The 21374-nt window shown below is 39.1% G+C and overlaps 1 protein-coding gene across 50 annotated transcripts in view; it reads right to left on the minus strand.

Annotated features, from left to right (window-relative positions):
* The window catches only part of RIMS1 (regulating synaptic membrane exocytosis 1), a 471679-nt gene that overhangs the window by 65875 nt on the left and 384430 nt on the right, over nucleotides 1-21374 (minus strand). For 32 of the 50 annotated variants that reach the window (XM_067011328.1, XM_067011324.1, XM_067011326.1 and 29 more), the window contains one exon: nucleotides 798-1033. The exons of the other annotated variants lie outside the window; for them this stretch is intronic. In XM_067011328.1, the coding sequence (XP_066867429.1) occupies nucleotides 798-1033 (236 nt within the window). The remainder of the gene's footprint in view (nucleotides 1-797; nucleotides 1034-21374) is intronic. 50 annotated transcript variants of the gene reach the window in all.

Consider the following 21374-nt stretch of genomic DNA (forward strand, 5'->3'; position numbering starts at 1 on the left):
CAGTTTAATATTTCACTTACCTTCAATTTTCCGTAGTGCTAAGCCTAGTAATGAATTATCTAACATGTATGATCAAATGTCATATAATTTTAGGCATTTTTTTGTATTTGATAATACACAAATAATCATCCTCCCTTCTGTTTGCTTTTTTCTATATACCTTGAGGATATAAAGCTTTTAAGATCTATAAGCAGTAGAAAATGTTTGAAACTCAAATTTGTATTGACATTATTCTTTGCATGAATCCACTGACCCATTTTTGTAAAGTAAAAATAACTGCTGGGTTGTTACTTGCATTGAAAATAGAACAGTCACAGTTCAATTATTACATTCACACAGCCCCCTGAAGACTGTATTCCAAGTTGCACAACTGACCTTCTTTTCTAAAACAGTATGCAGATCGCCTAAATTAGAAGTAATTGTATTATGGAACATTTTGAAAAGGAGCATCCTGTTGCTTTTCTTGCATTTCAATCAGTTTGGTTCTTTAATACTTCTTTGCATTTCCTTGCATATTTGTAAACATGGCTTTATTTATTTTTTTTCACAAAATACCTGACCACTTTAGGGATTGACCAATGATACCTTGTTAGACAGCTGTACAGAAAAAAAAAAAACAACAAAACAACAAAAAAAACCCCCCACATGGAACAGGTTTCGAGAAACAGAGAGACAAACGTTCTTTGTGAAGAAGCCTCCACACCCTGTACAGTCCCATCCCAAGCCGTAGCATGAAGGCTGACGTTTGTCTCTCCAGAGAGAACTTGAGATGTGTAAGTGGAATTCACTTCACTCACCTGTTTGGCTTAGTTGGGATGTGCTCCTGCTTCTTCGAGACACGATGGCAACCACTTTGGCACTCAGGCTGGACCTCCTTTTCTTCCCGCCTGTTCCAACAGCGCCCACAGCCGTGTCTGACTGACTACCATCATTATGCTCCAGTGTGTACATCTCTCCACCCATGCTTGTGCTTTTGGTGATGGCTCTTCCTGAAGTCCCCATCCGTCTGCCTTGCATTTTAGGGGTAAATGAACTATATTTACAAAGTAAAAACATATATGCATCCATAAATTACAGGTCAGCATAATCAAAACTTTAAATCTAACTTATTTTGAAATAATCCGGGCTAAATTTTAGAGGGAAAACCCGGCTGAGTGGTAGTCCTACAGCTATGAATATTCTAAGGTCACCTCGCCACCCCCGGTATTTATTTACCAGATGTGCCTGGAAACAAGAGCATTTCAAGGCAGCATCATCTATAAACTCTTTGAAGATAGTAAAAAAGAAATGCAACCGAGGCTACAGATGGGGAGGTGTTACTGACCAATGTTATAAATAATTCCTCTGTTACTTTCAGAGAAAAGCTAAAATAGTTCAATCAGCGAGAAAAGTTCATAGACATTCCTGAGGAAAAAATATTGTTCAAGATGGATACTCTTAATTTGCCACACGACAAGGTTTAAAAAACGACACAGGTGTTTGTTCCGGTTTCTCTTTGGGATTCCAGCTAAGAGGTGTCTCTCTGGCTATCCGGGGCTGAGCGAGTCCCTGAAATGCTGTTCAGGAGACAAGCCCTGCTTCTCCTTCCTCCTTCCTCACCCCGTCCTGCTCTATTGCCTCCACCTAACTTTCCTCTCATTTTCAACTTTCAACTCTCCGAACTCACAGGCTCTGCGTCCAGATGTTCCTTTCTTTGTTGTTCTTTTCTGCAAAACTTACTTGTCTATGTCCTGAGATTGCATCAGGTTATCTGAATAGATCATGATACTTCTCTCCCAAATGAATGAATTACTGTTGACAGTTTCAGGTACCGTAGAAGGTTGAGGGAAAATATCCTTTCTATTTGCCAAAGTGCATGAGCGTCTGTGAGTCAGTTACAGGTAGGGCAGGCAGCTGGGGAGGTGGCCAGGGATGGTAGGATTCTTCCAGTCTTTTAAATTGCTCTGCATATGCAGTTATAGTATCCGTTTAGACTATCCCTTTTTTGGTCCAATAAAGACCTGCTTGATATCTCTGAAGTGACCCTCTTAATTTTATGTGTCCTCAAAATATGTACAAAAACTGGCTCACACGACCTTTACCACCTTCTTGATTTTCTATACTTCTTCTTTGGAAAAAAGAAATATATTACCGAATAGAGCTTCTTTAAGTGATGACATTTCATACGCAAATCAGAATAAGCCCTAATATGATTAGAAACAATAAAACAGAAAGTCTTAAGATCACGTAACATGTTTGTGGCCATATACACAATGAGTGCTTCAGCAGAAAGGAAAATTGGTGCAGGGCTCGGAATCCATGGAAAAGACAGGACTTTTGGGGCCGTAGGATCCCTTCAGAGACAGTGAGTGGAAACTGGGACCTGATTTGACGGAATAATTTGGAATGTTTAATCCCTGGCTGCGTTTCTTAAACTGGTCCATGTCAAAATTCACCTGGCGATAATAAGGTATTCATATTCTTTCAATTTATTCGAATCATCTTTTCATTAACTCAAAAGTTTTTGAAGCCATTTGCAAGCCTAGTAACCTTGCTATGTGTTTTATGCAGTCTCCTTTTCCAAACAGTAATGATGACGGTTTTATGACCAATTCAACACTGATTCCTGTGCGGTTTATATTCGCAACTTTAGTGGACTTTCTTTCCGGATAAATATTATGGTCAATTTCTTTCGTGTTCTCACCTACTTATTTGAATGTGTTTCCTAAGTCTGCCACCCTCCTTAAGTCTACTCTTAGTACCTGCTTTTTCTACTATTTTACTAGCACAATTCTGCTGAAGGATATACAGAAATGACAGGATTTGGTCAATTTCACCATCATAATATCCATCTTCAATCAACACCTGCGAGTTTTTCATCTCTCATCAATCTCCTTAGCACGCCCACCACAGTGGGTATTGAAAACCTCTCTTCGGTGATCTGTTTTTAGCTTTACAGTAAAGTATGGATAAATGAACGTGTACTGTTTTCTCCACATTATTCCCGTGAAAAAAGAATTACATCACAACTCTCAATCTGTATTTTAAAAATCACTGCACACACACACAAAAACTATTGTGAAATTTTAGACAGTGTTGTTTAGGTTATAGAGAAGTTTGAAAGAACAGGGGAATGTTTTCTATAATAGTTCTACTCTGAAAATGTATCCAAGATGAGCTAGGAAGATTCACAGATTTTTTTCATGGATACTTAATTACAGCCACGAAATGATCTACAATGTCAACAAATAAACACTCTGAAAAAATAACTAGAGAAATCTATACAGCAAATGATTACCATTTGCGGGGGGTGAATTAAGAAGTTATGTTAAAAAAGTTTTGTGCATAAGTAAGACACAATTTTTCCTCAAAAAATAAAATATTTTGTTTAGAAGCTCAAAAGTACTCTTATGTGATCTGAGGACAGTGCATAGCTTCCTGAAGAAATTAGAACACCATATTTTAAGTGGAATGTGTTAGGGCATTTTCCATTCTTCTGTTACCTAACTGAGGGGAGAGGTTTGCAGGGGCGTCTAACCACCCAGATTAATTAAATCAATGTGAAGGTCATAGTCTTAGCAGAAATCTACTTCTACTCCCTTATTTCTTAGCCTTTTATTTGTTCTGCTTCAATTGCCTGGAAGACTATTCCTGTCATTTAGATGTACCTGAATCCTTCTAGATGCACTGTAAGGCTTTCTTCCTTGTAAAGCTATTCAGCGTCTCTCTAGAGTCATGACTGCTGCCGCCCAGCCCTCTGATATATAGCGTATCGGTTACGTTAAGATTTGGATAGTTTATATCAGCACACACCTTATGCATCACTAATATTTGTAGCATCTCTCCCACTGCTGTGAACTGCTGAAGTTAAAAAAAGTGATTTCTCACTATACAAACAGACTGTGATATAACCCACCTTTAAAGACCAAAGAGATGAAAAACCCACCTTTCTTCTTTGACACCCCCTCTCCTAGCTACTGACCTTTTGCTGAAGAAACTGAGTTGTTTGTACGTCCTCTCTCTCTATTCTCTTCTGGACTAAACGGAAGCGGGTTTTGCCCCTGCCGCTTCACCCAATAGCCTTTTCCTTTCATCAGAGTCACCAATTATTCCGTGTAGCAAAATCCTGGCGTTTCTCAGCCTTTACCCTCTTGACCTCTCAATACACCATGCATGTGACAAAGCGCTTGATTCTTTTGATCTTGAGATGCTTTATTCTCATAGTTTTTCCCACCTAGTGCCTCCTGGCTGGACATTTATTCTTTTTCACCACTAAACACTGGGGCTCTTCAGCCCTCCCAACCCTGACCTCTATTCCCCACATGAGACCTTTTCCCTTGATGTGTCATCTGGTCCCAAGCTTTACATCCTTCTATGTGCCGCTGATTCCCAGGGCTTCTCTCCACCTTGTCTCAGCCCTCAACTCTAGATTTGCGTACCTACTTGTGAACTGCTTGGGCTTGTCTGACAAGGCTCTCAAAAATGTGTTCAACCCAAGGAAAAAACAGCTCCTTCTCTAAACTTCCGTATCACATTAAAGACACTCCAATAGGGCTTCCGTGGTGGCGCAGTGGTTGAGAGTCCGCCTGCCGATGCAGGAGACACGGGTTCGTGCCCTGGTCCGGGAAGATCCCACATGCCGCGGAGCAGCTGGGCCCGTGAGCCGTGGCCGCTGAGCCTGCGCGTCCGGAGCCTGTGCTCCGCAACGGGAGAGGCCGCAACAGTGAGAGGCCCGCGTACCGCAAAAAAAAAATAAAAATAAAAAGATAAAAAAAATAAAAAAAAAAATAAAGACACTCCAATCACCCAGTTGCTCAGAGTAGTAACTGCCTCCTTTCCGTTAAGAAAAAAAGTATCTAAACTTGGAAATGAGATTAAGAAAAAAAACTGCCTTACATGTTAATGCCACGTTTCAGGATTAACTAATAAGCTCTCTAAGGGCCTAAGGGCATTTGACGCTCTAGGGGAATGGAACATTTTTTGACTTACTATTTACTCTTATAATAATTATGGTCCAAAAATTTTATAACTGTAAAAGTTAGATGTTAATTTGAAGATAACTGATAAGGAGCAAATAACCACTACTTAGTAGTGAGGATAACCTCAAGGTTAGGGTTTTACTGATCTAGAGAGCATTATTCAGTTTTGAATCTAACTGAATAATGTTTCAGCACTCCCTTTTTTTAAAATGACTATATATGTATGTCTATATGTACATCATCTTAGGAACCAGCTTGTCACCCTGTCCGTTTTCTCACTAATGAGTTAAAACTTTGACATTTCCTATCAGTTTTTCTAACAATTATGTTTTAATTTTTTTTTTTTTTCGGTACGCGGGCCTCTCACTGTTGTGGCCTCTCCCGTTGCGGAGCACAGGCTCCGGACGCGCAGGCCCAGCGGCCACGGCCCACGGGCCCAGCCACTCCGCGGCATGTGGGATCTTCCCGGACCGGGGCACGAACCCGTGTCTCCTGCATCGGCAGGCGGACTCTCAACCACTGCGCCACCAGGGAAGCCCGATGCTTTAATATTGAGAATTATGTTTTGAGAGTGTTGGAGGCCCCATCAAAATGCCCAGGTGGACTTCTGCTGGACCTCTGAGCAGGGTGCCCCATGAAGGGTTTGAGCCCAAGGATGCCTTTTCCTGGCTCTTGGATTTAATATCAAGAGGCAACAGAACATTACTTTCAGTCTCTGTTTTCTTTTTTTGACTCTGGTTTTGTTTTGCTGGCTGCTGGTTCTGGTTCTTGGTAAACCTGTCTCTTCTGCTCTGCTTGTGATGGATAATACATTCCTCACCAGTAGCAGCAACAATAGGGAATCCATCTACGGATGAAATCTGTGGGATGGCAGACCTCAGGGATGAATTGAGAGCTGGGTGACGGATGACAGAAAATCTTCTTTGTTTGGCTTTCTGCATGTCTGGTCGTTGGCATGTTACAAAAGTTCACATCATTTAAGAAAATGTCTTGTCCATACTAAAGAAGAGCCCTTTAAACTCTAGGGTTAGGTTTCTGTGTCAATTTCTGTCTATGTCAAAGTTGATAAAACTGAAACTGATAGTTCTCTTTGTGTTTAAAAAAATAGTCTTTTCGGGATTTCCATGGTGGCACAGTGGTTAAGAATCTGCCTGCCAATGCAGGCAGGGGATGCAGGTTCAAGTCCTGGTCCGGGAAAATCCCACATGCTGCAGAGCAACTAAGCCCGTGTGCCACAACTACTGAGGCTGCATGCCATAACTACTGAAGCCCGCAGGTCTAGAGCCCGTGCTCCACACAAGAGAAGCCACCACAATGAGAAGCCCGCCCACCACAACGAAGAGTAGCCCCCGCTTGCCGCAACTAGAGAAAGCCCATGCACAGCAACGAAGACCCAACACAGCCAAAAATAAAAATGAATAAAATAAATAAATTTATAAGAAAAAACAGTCTTTTCAATTGGTGAAAAAAATCTCTTACTTTCTCTGCATCCTAGGGATAGTGGTTTGGGCAGACAGATATTAACTGAACAGAGCTCCCGGTCTGATTGATCTATGTAGACCAATGAGTACTTACATAATTCTCATACAGTTAACTAAAGAATTCCCAGAGAAAAAAAGAAACTGAACTTCTAATACTTTGAATATGCTTGTCTTTCAAGAAAAATCCATTTTCAAGAAATGGCTAACTCAAAAGAATTTTAATATAAGAATCTAAATCCACAATCAAAGTGAATCCTTTGAGATATCAAACTAGTTTGATAAATTTGGCTTAAAAAAGCTTTATGAAAACCACGATGAGAGGCCACTTGGCACGCACAGGACAGCTACAGTAAAAAAGAGATGCCTACAAGTGCTGATGAGACTCTGAAGAAATTGGACCCTCATACACTGCTGGTGGGAGTGTAAAATGATGTAGCTGCTTTGGAAAGAGTTTGGCAATTTAGTTAAACACAAACATAGTTAAATTAAACTAGAGTTGCCGTACTACTCAGTAATTCCATTCCTAGGTACACCTCAACAGAATTGAAGACATATATCCATACAAACACTTACACAGGAACGTTCAGATCAGCATTGCTCATAACAGTTAAAAAGAGGAAACAACCCAAGTGCCCAGCAACTGATGAATGGAGACAAAATGTGCTTCATCCATACGATAGAATATTATCACGTATAAAAATGAATGATTCATGTTACAAACATGGATGAAGTTGAAAATATTATACTCCATGAAAAAAGCCAGATACCAAAGGCTACATACTGTATAATTCCATTTAAACAAAATATCAGATCCAGAGACAAATGTGGATCAGTGGTTACCAGAGGCTAGAGGAGGGGAGAGGGGCGTGACGCAAAGGGTTATAGGTTTCTTTGGGGGAAGATAACAATGTTCTCGAATTACACAGCAGTGATGGTTGCACAACTAATCGTGAATATGCTAAAAACCACTGAACTGTACAATTGAACAGAGTGCATTTTATGGTATGTGAATTATAACTCAAATATTTTTGTTGTTGTTGTTGTTTTTGCGGTACATGGGCCTCTCACTCTTGTGGCCTCTCCTGTTGCGGAGCAGAGGCTGCGGACGCGCAGGCTCAGCGGCCATGGCTCACGGGCCCAGCCGCTCCGCGGCACGTGGGATCTTCCCGGACCGGGGCACGAACCCGTGTCCCCTGCATCGGCAGCCGGACTCTCAACCACTGCGCCACCAGGGAAGCCCTATTTTTAAGTTTTTTTAATTGAAGTATAGTTAATCTACAATGTTTCAGGTATACAGTAAAGTGATTCAGTTATATATATATATGTATATATATATTCTTTTTCAGATTCTTTTCCATTATAGGTTATTATAAGATATTGAATATAGTTCCCTGTGCTATACAGCAGGTCCTTGTTGTTTATCTATTTTATATATAGCAGTGTGTATATGTTAATCCCAAACTCCTAATTTATCTCTCCCCTGCCCTTTCCCCTTTGGTAACCATAAGTTTGTTTTCTAGGTCTGTGGGTCTATTTCTGTTTTGCAAATGTTTCATTTGTTATCTTTTTTTTTAAGATTCCACATAGAAGTGGTATCACGTGATATTTGCCTTTCTATGTCTGACTTACTTCACTTAGTATGATCATCTCTGGATCTATCCATGTTGCTGCAGATGGCATTATTTCATTCTTTTTTATGGCTGAGTACTATTCCATTGTGTATATGTACCACATCTTCTTTATGCATTCATCTGTCTATGGGTGGGCATTCAGGTTGCTTCCATGTCTTGGCTACTGTAAATAGTCCTGCAATGAACACTGGGGTGCATATATCATTTTGAATTATGGTTTTCTCCAGATATATGCCCAGGAGTGGGATTGCTGGGTCATATGGTAGCTCTAGTTTTAGTTTTTTTAAGGAGCCTCCATACTGTTCTCCATAGCGGCTGCACCAATTTACATTCCCACCAACAGTGCAGGAGGTTTGCCTTTGCTCTACACCTTCTCCAGCATTTATTACGTGTAGATTTTAAAATGATGGCCATTCTGACTGGCGTGAGGAGGAACCTCATTGCAGTTTTGATTTGCATTTCTCTAATGATTAGCAAAAAATTATTGCAGAGCATCTTTTCATGTGCCTGTTGGATGTCTGTATGTCTTCTTTGGAGAAATGGATACTTAGGTCTTCTGCCCATGTTTTGATTGGGTTGTTTGTAGGATGTTTTATTATGTCTGCTGTAAGTTGCTAGGCTGCTTCATTGCTTGCCTATGACAGACAGCCTGTTATGCTCAATTATCTACCTCCAAGTTTTCTCTACAAAATAGAACCTTAGGTTAAAAGTTGCAATTAATATGGATGGTTCATTCTAAACTGGAAAAAAGTGACAAAAATATGTGACATATTCAAGGTAGTAGATGTGTTTTTACTTATCAAAGGAAAAGAAGGAAATTGTTTCTTACAGTAAAATACCTGGAATATGAATGAGGAGAGTAAAAGACAAAACTTGGGTGAATACATTAAATTGTCAAAGGTTTGAGGAAAAGTGAATTATTTACCTGGTTTATTGTAGTTTTAAACAGTAAGTCTAAAGAGCAAAAAAATAGAACTTTGACTAACTATCTCTATTTGATGGAAATATTCATAATATAATAGGGAAGGTCTATGAGTCATTTACTGAAAAATATTACATTAATGCAAGATTAGAATTTAGTTTTCTGCTAAAATGACTAATTGATCTTAAATATTTAGCTGAGAACAAATTTTATTTAATCAGGGATGGCCAGCTTACCATTAAGGGACAGGAGTTGTACTTCATACGTAGACTGCACACCTACAAAGGGCGCACAGAGAACCGGTCTAGTATTTGTTCCATGGCTTACAGGGTCCTGGAACTAAAGGTAACGAAGAAGGTCATATCCTGAACTTTAGCAGAATTTGGGGGACCTCATACTGGTAGGTACTGCAAGGAAAGCCTGGTGGTGATATTGCTTTGGCCCAATTATAAATTACACATATGACTTGGTGTGACGAAACTCACCATAATCTGGCAAAGGTGGGAGGATCATCCATATGCACTGAATCAAATCAATTATGTCATCAGTATCAAGATACAGCACTATTTTATGGATTTTTAAGAAAGAAAAATGCTGCTAATTAAACCATGTCATGCCATCAATTGTAAAATACATACGGATTTCATATATGATAAAGTACAGACCAGTGTGCATTGTAGAATCAATGAAATGATGGTAATAGATGATGTAGACACTGATTTCAAACACGAAATTATTTTAAAGATTGATAAAATAAAATAGAAACATCATGAGCTCATGTTTCCTAAAATAGACAAAAAAGACTTTGTATTATCCATAGACACGCAAGGGATCAATCATATAAGCAATCAAATCTGTACCTTTAGTTGCCAGATTTTGGTTCCTTATTCTAATGTAAGGTGGCTGGCATGAAATTTTGGAATAGAATGAAAAAATACGGGCCTGAAATATCTTCTCATCTTCAGAAAGTAAGGATGCTTTCAGGAAAGGCCGAGGAGGTACTATGTGAAGATGATTCCCACTCTTAAATTAAGGACAAATTTAGCTTAAAAATAATTATAATCAATTTCTATATCTTCAACATACCAAAAGAACATAGAGGCCTATCATGATTCCACAGTAAGCCTAAAAAGGGACAGGTAATTTAAGCAGTATTAAAAGATGGTTGTAATACACATAAATTCACTATACTGTTTATAAAAAATGCTAGAAGTCAACTCAAATTATTTGAGTTGTGTATTGATCCTACACTTTAGTTTGGATCAATACACAAGTTACTAATCACAAATGGTCAACACAAAAGGAACTTGCTGATCAAGAGACCATCCCCAGGAATCTAGCTCATAATTTCTAGGAGTTAAAATTCTGGGCCTGTTGACTGATAACCAAGATGGCATCACATTTCCTAAGCACGTCTAGTGGACCTATTTTGATAGCAGGCATCTCTTAGAACCAAGGGGACGCACTCGAGTTAGACCACTATTTATGTTCGATCCCTTCAAATAGCCAGACCTTCAGAAGTAGTTGTCCCTGTGTAATCCTTATTGAATTTCACCTGCACACAACTGTGGCTTTACGTATGAGGCTATAAGTACTTTCCATATTGAGGACTTTACACATTGTTAATTTATCCCTGCTTATTTAGTTTATTTCTAATTCATTTACCTACTTAGTTTAATTAGGTATTAGATTTATTCCTAGGTATTTCATGTTTCTGATTATATTGTACTGATGTATTTTATAAATTTCATGTCCTAATGCTTGTTGCTGGTACATAAAATTACAACTGATTTTTATATACTGACCCTGCATCTAGTGACTGCTAAATTCGCTTATTAATTCTAATAATGTTGTGGCAGATTCTTTTGAGTTTTTTATATGTGTAATCATATAGACTGTGAATAATGACAGTTTACATTCTTCATTTATAATCTTTATTGCTTTTGTTTATTTTTCTTTGCTATATTGCCACACTGCCAGGTCCAACACTGGCTAGGACCGTCCAAACAATGTTGAGTAGAGGTTGTGAAAGTGGCTTCAGTGAACTCAGGGGAGAGTGTTCAATATTTCCCTATGAAGTATGATGCTTGTTGTAAGGTTATGGTAGATTACCTGGATCATTTTAAGAAAATGCTCTTTTTCGTTCACTAACATATTTTATCACATATTTGTAATGAACTTTATTAAAACTTTTTCTGTGTCTACTGTGATGATGAGAGGATCAGAGGATTTCTTTCTTTCCTTCTGCGATGAATTACATAGAGATAATGTTAAGCCAGTCTCTTACTTACAGAACAAACCTGTTGTCTTCATAATGTATTCTCATTCTCTCTCTCAAAATTTCTCTGTCTCATAGAGATGGATAGAGACAGACAGACCGACAGATAGATCGCCCTGTGACACAGACCGGAAGCCTCCCTTTAACCAGACACTGCAGGCGACGCTGGCCTGCGGTGCCCGAGATCATGTCCGGCCTGGCTGGGTCCCAACCCACAGCGGGTCTCCAGGGAGGGCCCACCAAGGTCGAACAGAACCCGATGTTCAAAAGTGTCCAGAAATCCCACAGATGGAATTTTACAAAGTGATCTTTCTCTATCTGGATTCAATTGGCTAAAATTTTGCTTGAGGCCTTTTGTCTAATTTAATGAGAGATTTGGGCCTATAATTTTCCTGTTTTGTCCTTACCAAATTTATCAAGTAGAGGCTTGACTCACAGAGACAGTTTGGAAGTATTTATCCTCTTTACTCTCTGGAAATATCGGGTAAGACTAGGAGCATTTATTCTTTAAATTTTTGGAACAACTTACCAGTGAATCCACCTGGGTCAGCAGTTTTCCTTGTGGGGAGGTTTAAAACAATTATAGGATCATCTTTAAACATAGATATGGGACTCCTCTGTGTTTTTATTCCTTCTTATGTTAATTTTAGTAAGCTGTGCTTCTCAAGGAATTTGTAGGTTTCACCTACGTCAGGGTGAGGTAAATTTATTTTGTAAAGTATCAAATAGTAAATATTTTAGGCTTTGTGGGCCAGTCTCACCTTTGTTATTGTAGTGGGAAAAGAGCCACAGATGATATATAAACAAATGGGCACAGATGTGTCCTAATAAACCTTTATTCACAAAAGCAGGCAGTGGGCCAGATTTGGCCTGTTGGTCAGTTTGCTGACTTGATCTCAGGTATAAAGCTTATCTGCTTAAAATTGTTCATGCTGTTTAAATATTTGGTCACCTGCACTGGTATCTCCTGTTTTCATTCCATGATATTGGTAATAAGCATTCAGTCCGTTTACCTTTGAGGCAATTACTGATATGGCCAGAGTTAAGTCGACTATTGGCTGTTTATTTTTAATGATCACATCCGTTTGTCCTTTCACCTCTCCTTTTTACCTAGCTAGATTAGTTAGGCATATTTTCCTCCACTATTAGGATCTGAGTTGTGCGTTCTTCTAGTATTTGTTAGTGGCTACTCTCAAGATTAAAGTAGTCACCTTATCAGAATTTTCCTTAAGTTAGAAATGTTACTACTTTTAGAATAATGCATAAACTTTACAGCAGCTTGATTCCTTTACTCCCCTCCCACCTTTCACATAGGTATTTTATAGGTGTTACCTGTACACGTCTTAACTACCACTGGGTACTGTTGTTGTTACTATTATTATTACTAACTCTCCCTGGTCGTTGTTGTTATTACTGTTATTATTACTATCTCTCCCCCGTATGTTGTTGTTACTGTTACTGTTATTATTACGAACTCTCTGGTTGCTATTGTTGCTACTGTTATTCTTACTAACTCTCCCTGGTGTTCTCTATTCCTTTCTCCAGCTTAGAGCTTCCAACTGGGGACATTTTCTCCCAACATGAAGAGCAGGTCCGCTGGTGATGAGTTCTTAGCTGTTTCATTCATGTATCCGTGCACTGTCTGAAGGTTATTTTTGCTGGGTAACACGTACTAAGCATAAAGAGTGGGTTGGATGTTTTCATTTTTTCTTGCGGCATTCTTTCCTTTGGTCATTCCATTGGTTTGGGGCTTTGATAACATCTGTTGAAATTTCAGCCAAAATCTTACTGCTGCTTCCCTGAAAATAATCTTTTTTTCCCCCTAGAATTCTTTTAAGAAAAGTTTTTTTTTTCTTTAGTTTTCAGTACTCTGATCATGATATTGCTAGATTTGTTTATCTCTTCATATGTCTTCGGAATTTGAAAGGTCGTTGGATTTATAAAGTTGGAAAGTTCTCAGCCAGCCCTTCAGGATTCAAGTATTGTTTCTGTACTTCCTCTCCTTCTGGAACTCAGTTACACTCTCAGACCTTTCCATCACATCTCACATCTGTCCTGTTCTCCTGAAACTTCTCTTCTTTCTCTTGTGTCAATTTATATACTTTCCACTGACCAGCTCACTAATTCTCTGTTCTGCTGTTTCTAATATGCCATTAGTTAATTAACTAAACCCACCTATTAAATGTGCTGTTAGGGTTTTTATTTTTGTTTTTGGTATTTTTTAGTTTTAAAATTATTGCTCAATTTATAAAAATGGATTCCAGGTCTCTGCTGAAAGCATCCATTCTCCTTTGTTTGCTAGAACATATTAATCATGGATATTTCAAGGTCCCTCTTTGATAACTCTATTGTTAGTTTTTAGTTGGTTGGTCCCCTTTCTATTAATTTAAAAGTTTTAGCTTGCCTTGTAAATTTAAATTAGATGCCAGACATTGTGGGTGAAAACCTACCTACAGAGGCTCTGGATGATATTATATTCCTCCAACAAGGGTGAAATTGCTTTTGGTTGGCAGAGAGAATTAATCCTGTTCCTTTTCAGAGCTGGGCTTGAAGGTCTGCCCTTACTCCTAGCGTGTGACGCTTATTCCCAGTTTGGTCCTTCTGGAATTTGTCCAGGACACCAAAGTGTTTCCCATGCACTTGAAGTGGATGGACCTTCCCCAGCGCCCAGCAGCTGCTTGAAGGTCTGCTCAGAAGTTCATCTTCCTGCTGCTGCTGTTTGGTTAATTTCTTGGTGAATTTTTGTGCATGCACAGCTCAGCGGTCAACAAATTAGGGGAATCTGTAGCAAATTTTGGAACCCTCCACTCACAGTTTCCAGCTTCTTTGTCAGTTCCTGAACTGTGACATCTGTCTCCTCAGCCCGGGAAGATGCTGCTTTTTGCTTTGCTCCAATATCTGTGTCACCGGGTTGCAAAGTCCCTCCATAGAAAAAGGAGTACATGTGGCATCATTTTGTGTTCTTTCCTTCTTTCAAGGGTTGCAATCCCTCCAGTTTCTTTGTCTGCTATGTTGCTTCCAAGTGCCGCCAAATAGTTTTTTATTTGTTTGTTTTTTCTTGTTTAGCTTTTGTAGGTTTATAGGCAGGATCATCTGTCTGATACAAGCTATCCTGTCACACCTCCAGCTGGAAAGGCTGTGTCATCTTATTGCTTATTTTCAGATAAGATTAAAATCATCCAGACCAGTGATGTTATCCAAATCTCCACATGATTCGTAATGAAGATGTATGTGTTATGATTGTGCTATAGCAATTTATTTCTCTGCAAACTACACTGAGTAGTGTTTTCCAAATTGATTCCTATTTACAGCTCCCAGACAGCCTGGCAGACCAGTGAGGCTTCTCCTCTGAGGTATGAAACATTGTTTCAGGATGTCCCAGGTCTAGAACTTTCCCTAGTTCTCACAGATCCTAGGTGCACATTTTTCATTGGGCTTTTTCAGGCTGTGCCATTTATTTTGGAGAACTCTATCTACATTATATGCAGTAGCTGAATAAGTCAGTGTCTACTCTTGGTATTTCTCCTCATTTTAGTCCAGATTTCACTGAATTTGAAGGCTTTTTCTATAGTTTACAATTTAAGGATGTAGTTGTCTCCTAGTTTCATAGTAGATGACATTGTCAGTCTTTTTCTTACAAAATTTGGGTAATTTTCAGTTGGCAACTAGAGAGGAATAAAAACAAGTGTCCTCTGTAATCTTCAGTCTGTGCTCATGAGTTCTATGTAGGAAGTAAAATCAATACAATTGATGACTGATTTGAACACAAATTCTCAATGTGAGTAATAAGCTCCCAAAGGTGATCATTGGCTCTTGGTGGAGGTGAGAGGGATAAAAAGATCTCAGTTAATACTATGGTTGTGATCCTCTAAGGGGCCACAGTGTACAAACACAGAATACCTGTGAGGTTAAAATGTCATGTGGGGAGGGCTTTAGGGAAAGAGCGTCCAAAAGTCTCCTTGGGGGTTGATAACGGTACAAAGATTGAGAAACAAAGTAATAGGAGGAGGATTGGGGAGAGTTAAAACTAGGGCAGCTTCCAGCTTTTGACTTGGGAGCTAAGTGGATAATGGGGTAGAAAAAATGTAATTACTCTGTTTAAATATTAAATAAGTCAATAATTTGTTTATTATGTATTCTAAGAAATGTTTAGGGATCTTAGTGTTTAGGGACCTTAGGGACCAAATGATGAGTTAAACATATATCCATGTATTTCCAGTCTATCATAAACTCAGTTAAATATATATGCATACACACACACACACACACACACACACGGTTCAATAAAAGCTGGTGTACAATATTCAGTAAACAGTGAAACGTTAGAAAGTAACTCTCAAAAGGGAACCCTTCTATATTGTTGGTGGGAATGTAAACTGGTGCAGCCAATATGGAGAACAGTATGGAGGTTCCTAAAAAAACTAAAATAGAACTACCATATGATCCAGCAATCCCACTCCTGGCCATATGTCCGGGGAAAACCATAATTCGAAAAGACACATGCACCCCAATGTTCACGGCAGCACTATTTACAATAGCCAAGATGTGGAAGCAACCTAAATGTCTATCAATAGAGGAATGGATACAGAAGAGGTGGTACATATATACAATGGAGTATTACCCAGTCACAAAAAGGAACGAAACTGTGCCATTTGCAGCAACATGGATGCAACTAGAGATGATCATACTAAGTGAAGTAAACCAGAGAAAGACAAGTAACATATGATAGCGCTTATATGTGGAATCTAAAAAATGATACAAACAAACTCATTTACAAAACAGAAATAGACTCACAGACATAGAAAACACACTTATGGTTACCAAAGGGGAAAGGAAGTGGGGGAGGGATATATTAGGAGTTTGGGATTAACATATACACACTACTATATGTAAAATAGATAACCAGCAAGGACAGTTGTTGAGTAGAGCACAGGGGACTATACTCAATATCTTGTAATAACCTATAATGGAAAAGAATCTGAAAAGAATATATATATATATATGTATATATATATATGTACAACTGAATCACTTTACTGTATACTTGACATATTGCAAATCAACTATACTTTACTAAAACATACATAAAAAACTCATATTATTTCTGAACCATAAATAGTATAAATGAGTCACAAAATTATAAATTCATAAAACTGAAGACAGACACACATAAGTGATTTCTTGATGTAACTGTTGTTTGAGTTTACAAAGGAGCAAAGAAGACCACTAGTTATGTTGGAGGATTCAGATAACTTCGAAAACATTTCCACTAATTATAGGAAACTAGCATATAAGGCTTTTTGAGAATCCTTCAAGGTCTAGGGTTTTTGATTTACTGCACTGGGTATGTACTATGTATTCATTCAGCGAGTGTTGATTTATACAAATTTGGTTATCGTGTCTATGCTTTAAGAGGGCCTAGGTGAAATCAATGTAATCGTATTTAAAAATGAGTAAAGAACTGTAGCTCTAAATGATTATTTTCTTAGAATAATGATAAAGTAAAAAAGCCTTTAAAGTTTTTACCATATTGTTTTAAATGTAACAGTTGCCAAGAGTAGCAGCTACAAGTCTGTTAGCTATGCATGCTGAAGCCATGAGTTTGAAAATAAAATATATTCCTTTGGATAGTTTGTATCATACTGTATAAAGCTACTGTGCTACAAAGCAATCCCAAGTACTTCTTCTACTTCATACATCAAGTGTATGATTCATAAACAAAGTATACAGTAGGAAAATAGACCAACTAAGCTCAATACAGACCAAAGAGAGTCTGCAAGTTTTCTTCTTCTTTGAAACTGAGTTTTTTTCTTAATGTATTATACCAAAGACTTGCAACACAATACACAAACCATTGGCCAAATTACGGTATTATCTGAATTCAAAATACTTAATAGCTAAAGAATTAGTACCAGATCTCATATTTTCATTTTTTCCTGCAAATCATAGCACCAGAATTTATTGTGCCACATTTGGTTTACAATATGCTTTTAAGGCAGCAATACTTCCTCTTTACTTTTTAATAATATATTTCATAGGTCTTGAATTAATAAAACAAATACTAGTAAAACTGCTCTCATGGAAGGATAAAGCCCTGAGCCCTGCTATCTAAGTCTCCTCCTCACCCTTTAGTTCTTCTCCTGTTTCAAACATGTACATGGCAATCTGCAGACAGTAATGTTCCTTAGAACACCAACAGTCCAAGGGCATGACTCCAAAAACCTCCGCGTTAATGAAATGGAACTTCTCCGGGCCAACACATATCCATCCAGCTCATCATAAATCACAACCAAGTGGAAAAATTAAATATTAACCATCAAAATCCAGATTTTGAAAGGTGTTGTGTCATACCCTAGGTGGTCATCTGGCCTGTGAGACATGTAAGGATAACTTTTAAAAGTACAAAGTAACTCATTGAATCCTTCTCCTCTTGTATACAGGAACTGAGTTAGAATCAGACAGCAAAACTACCCTTCCAGAGCATCTGGCATACACTATCATTTTATTCTCACACAGTCCTGTGAGGCAGGAGTGGCAGGTATGATTCTCATTTCTCAGATGACTATACACATAATAATAATAAAATATATATATATATATATATATATATAAAGATTCACTTAAAACCACAGAGCTAGGGATCATGTCTGGTTTGCTTTGCATCATACAGTTGGTATCAACTATCCTACCCCCACATAATAGGCATCCAATAAATGACTGGTGAATGAGTGAATGCATAACTAAATAGGAAAATAAATGAAGTTCTACAGAAGCTGTGCACTTGGTGAAGGTCTCAGTACTGGTTAGTGATAGTATCAAAGCAGATATAGATAGACTGATAGCTACATATATAGCTAGATGATAGATAGACAGATGATAGATAATAGCTAGATGATAGATATAGATAGACGATAGATATATATTTAGATGATAGATAGGTGATTGACAGACAGTGGCAGCATATATTTTCAGTTCTTTATTTACTTCTGCATATATAATCTATTTACTACTTTATTTCCTACTAACTAATCACATTACTTTTCCCTTTTCCACACCCTCAACTTGCTCACACTTGATCTGGCTACGTTCCCCAATGTCCTATTTCGTATCTGAGAGTCACACCTGACCACTTTCAGGAACTAGAAACTTAATTCACATAAAAGATATAAGTAACTACAGAAACTAATGCTGTAAGTGTGATACTACAACGAAATCGTTTTTATCATTTAATATGTGGGAAACACGTCACTAAAATTAGACATTGAGCATGTCTTTTATATCACTAAAGTAAGTGTAAATAGTAAGAGTCTTTTATAGCTTTAACTTTTATACGTTTTGATAAAATCAAATCAAGAACTTATGCACAGATACAGAAACACATTTGGGGCAGATTTAGTTAAAAGTTTTAGAAGGAAATAATACCTGACAGTGTTTTGAAAATAAGGGTAAATCTCTTTGCAGTGATTTGATCGATAACGACCGATCAGAGTTCCCTTCCGAATCCTGGTTTCCTAATGACATGGTAGGTTCTGTGGGCACGTTTCCATCCACTCTGAGCAGAGCCTGACACTAGAGGGTCCGTCAACCCTGTCCCACTCTAGAGGGGGCAACAATGAAGATGCAGGATGGCAGAGGCAGCCAAAGGCCGTAGAGAACTCTGCCCTGAAGAGTGATCTTTCCTAAGGGTTTGTAAAACACAGCCTTTCAGAGAATTATTATTATTATTATTATTTTTTGCTGTACGCGGGCCTCTCACTGCTGTGGCCTCTCCCGTTGCGGGGCACAGGCTCCGGACGCGCAGGCTCAGCGGCCATGGCTCACGGGCCCAGCCGCTCCGCGGCACGTGGGATCTTCCCGGACCGGGGCATGAACCCGGGTCCCCTGCATCGGCAGGCGGGCTCTCAACCACTGCGCCACCAGGGAAGCCCAGAATTCTTGAATCTGGATAAGGCCTCCTCCTACGATTCTCCTTAGTTGTCATACATAACACCTCTTTATACACGTCTACTCTGATCATAAACATGCAAGATCTAGATGAGCTGCCGTTCCCATCGGCTTCCTGTCCCCGTTTCCAGCAAGGTTTTCTCCACACCTTAAATTTGCACTTCAGACCGAGGATCTCGGTGGCTGTTACCAGGCTTCTGTCCTGGGTTACATGGGATGCAGCTGACAAAGGGCGGGGCAGCCTCGATTGGCCGGGTGGGCTCTGGATGGAATGAAGTCTACGTGATCTCTCACGGCAGTCAGGCGTTTGGAGCGGGGAAGGCTCACTTCAGTATTTCCTAGAGCCAATGAAAACAACTGGACATCTGCACAAACTCACACACTTACATCTGGGGTTTCTCAGCATCACTCACTGCAGAACAGGGACCTCAGAGGGAGAAGGACTATTGGACAGAACCCTTCTGAAGAGCCAAAGCTCTAGCATCTGTCAGATTTTGCGTCTGTCCATATGGCTGCTGGGATGGGAAACTTTCTAAATATGCCCTGGGCTTCACAGGTCTTATCATTGAAGTCATTTTAGCATTGAATTTACTTTTTTTATTTCTGCCTTGGAAAACGTCACTAGTTTTATAAGATAGGCGTGCAGAGTGAAAAACAAAAATAACAACAAATCTATAAGCTTTAAGATAAGAAAGACCTAGATTCTCTTGACAGCATCATTATTTGCTACTTATGGCCCTGGACAATTTCTTCAAATATCAGATATCACATTTTCTCATTTATAAAATAAACAGAAACATCTACTTTGTTGGACGATGGGGAATCATCTTTGTAAACTACCTTCAACTGTAAAATAAAATAGGAGCTCCCCATATTATTCTTGCAAGCCTCATTACCTTACGGTCCATGAAATTCTAATAACTGTGGCGCAGTGGTCATTCTTCTAGGTGTAGCAAAATGGTTTTGTATCAATCTATAGAAAGTGAAGGCCTGATATTAAAGGTCTGGGTTTTTCTGTTGTTTTGGTTTCTTTGTTTGCTTGTCAGCATCCTGCACTGGCCATGCACCCCAGGTACATTGCCACCGTTTGAATAAAGGGGCCCCCGGTATCCCTTGTGCCCAGCTTCATGTGCTTGGTGTCCTGTCACCTTGGCCACAGCGGACTCAACCGAAGGTTGGCATCTGAGTCCAGAGCAGCCTCTAAGGACCTCTTTATTCCAGGATCACTAACCGCTCCCTTAATCTATGGCCCACCTGGGCTCCCTTATTAAATTCTACCCCCACCCCCCCCGAATCTCTGCCTGCCTCTGGGCTGTAATCTACCTTTGCCCCATGTCATTTACCCGTTCCCAGTTTCCGTTTCTCCTCACCATTCAAGGGACCTTTCTCTGCTGGAGCCCCCTCTTTCCTTCCTTCCTCCCTTGGTTCATTCGTTCCTTTCTTCCTTCCTTCCCTTATTTCCTGGTCTTCAGTTCCCTCCACCTCCCCCCCACCCATCCCCATCACTTTTCCTCCTGTGCCTTAGATCTCACCACCAGTTCAAGATGCAATTCTCTTTTCCCTGCCCTGGCACTTGACCTCTAACTTGGGATAGGGTCCCTAGGGCCACAGTTCTTCTTGCTACAATTATTTATTTAGGTATTTGGCTTTAAATATTAACCTTTTAAGTGAGTAAATTTTTTAAAAATTAAGAAAGTAGTAGCACATTAAATATGAACTACTATTTCTAGCAAAGTGGTAGATGAGATATTCTGAAAAATCCTTTCCCTCCCCAATACCTAGAAATGATGGGAAAATGACAACAAATACCTGTTAAAATACAAACCTAAGTTCACAGGAAAGAAAGGAAAATCCCTGTGGCCTAAAGACCAAGAGGGGACGGAAAACAGATTGCTAAGTGAGTTATGAATGTCTTGGGAGGTTTTGCAGATGAGAAATTTAGAGCCTTGGGTCCAGGGTCAGAGGGGACTTACAACTGAAATCCCTGCATGAGCCAAGACCCTTGGAGAACAAGGGACAATGTGAGTCTGGGTCTAAGTCCTAAGGGGTCTTTACTGGTGGCATTGATTTGCATAAATAAATAAATAAACAAGTAATTAAAAAAAATACAATGCATATATTTCAGGAAGATGGAGAATGCTTCCCAAATGAAGATCTAAG

This window comes from Kogia breviceps, chromosome 13 (genome assembly GCF_026419965.1).
Source record: "Kogia breviceps isolate mKogBre1 chromosome 13, mKogBre1 haplotype 1, whole genome shotgun sequence".
Classification (NCBI taxonomy): domain Eukaryota; kingdom Metazoa; phylum Chordata; class Mammalia; order Artiodactyla; family Physeteridae; genus Kogia; species Kogia breviceps.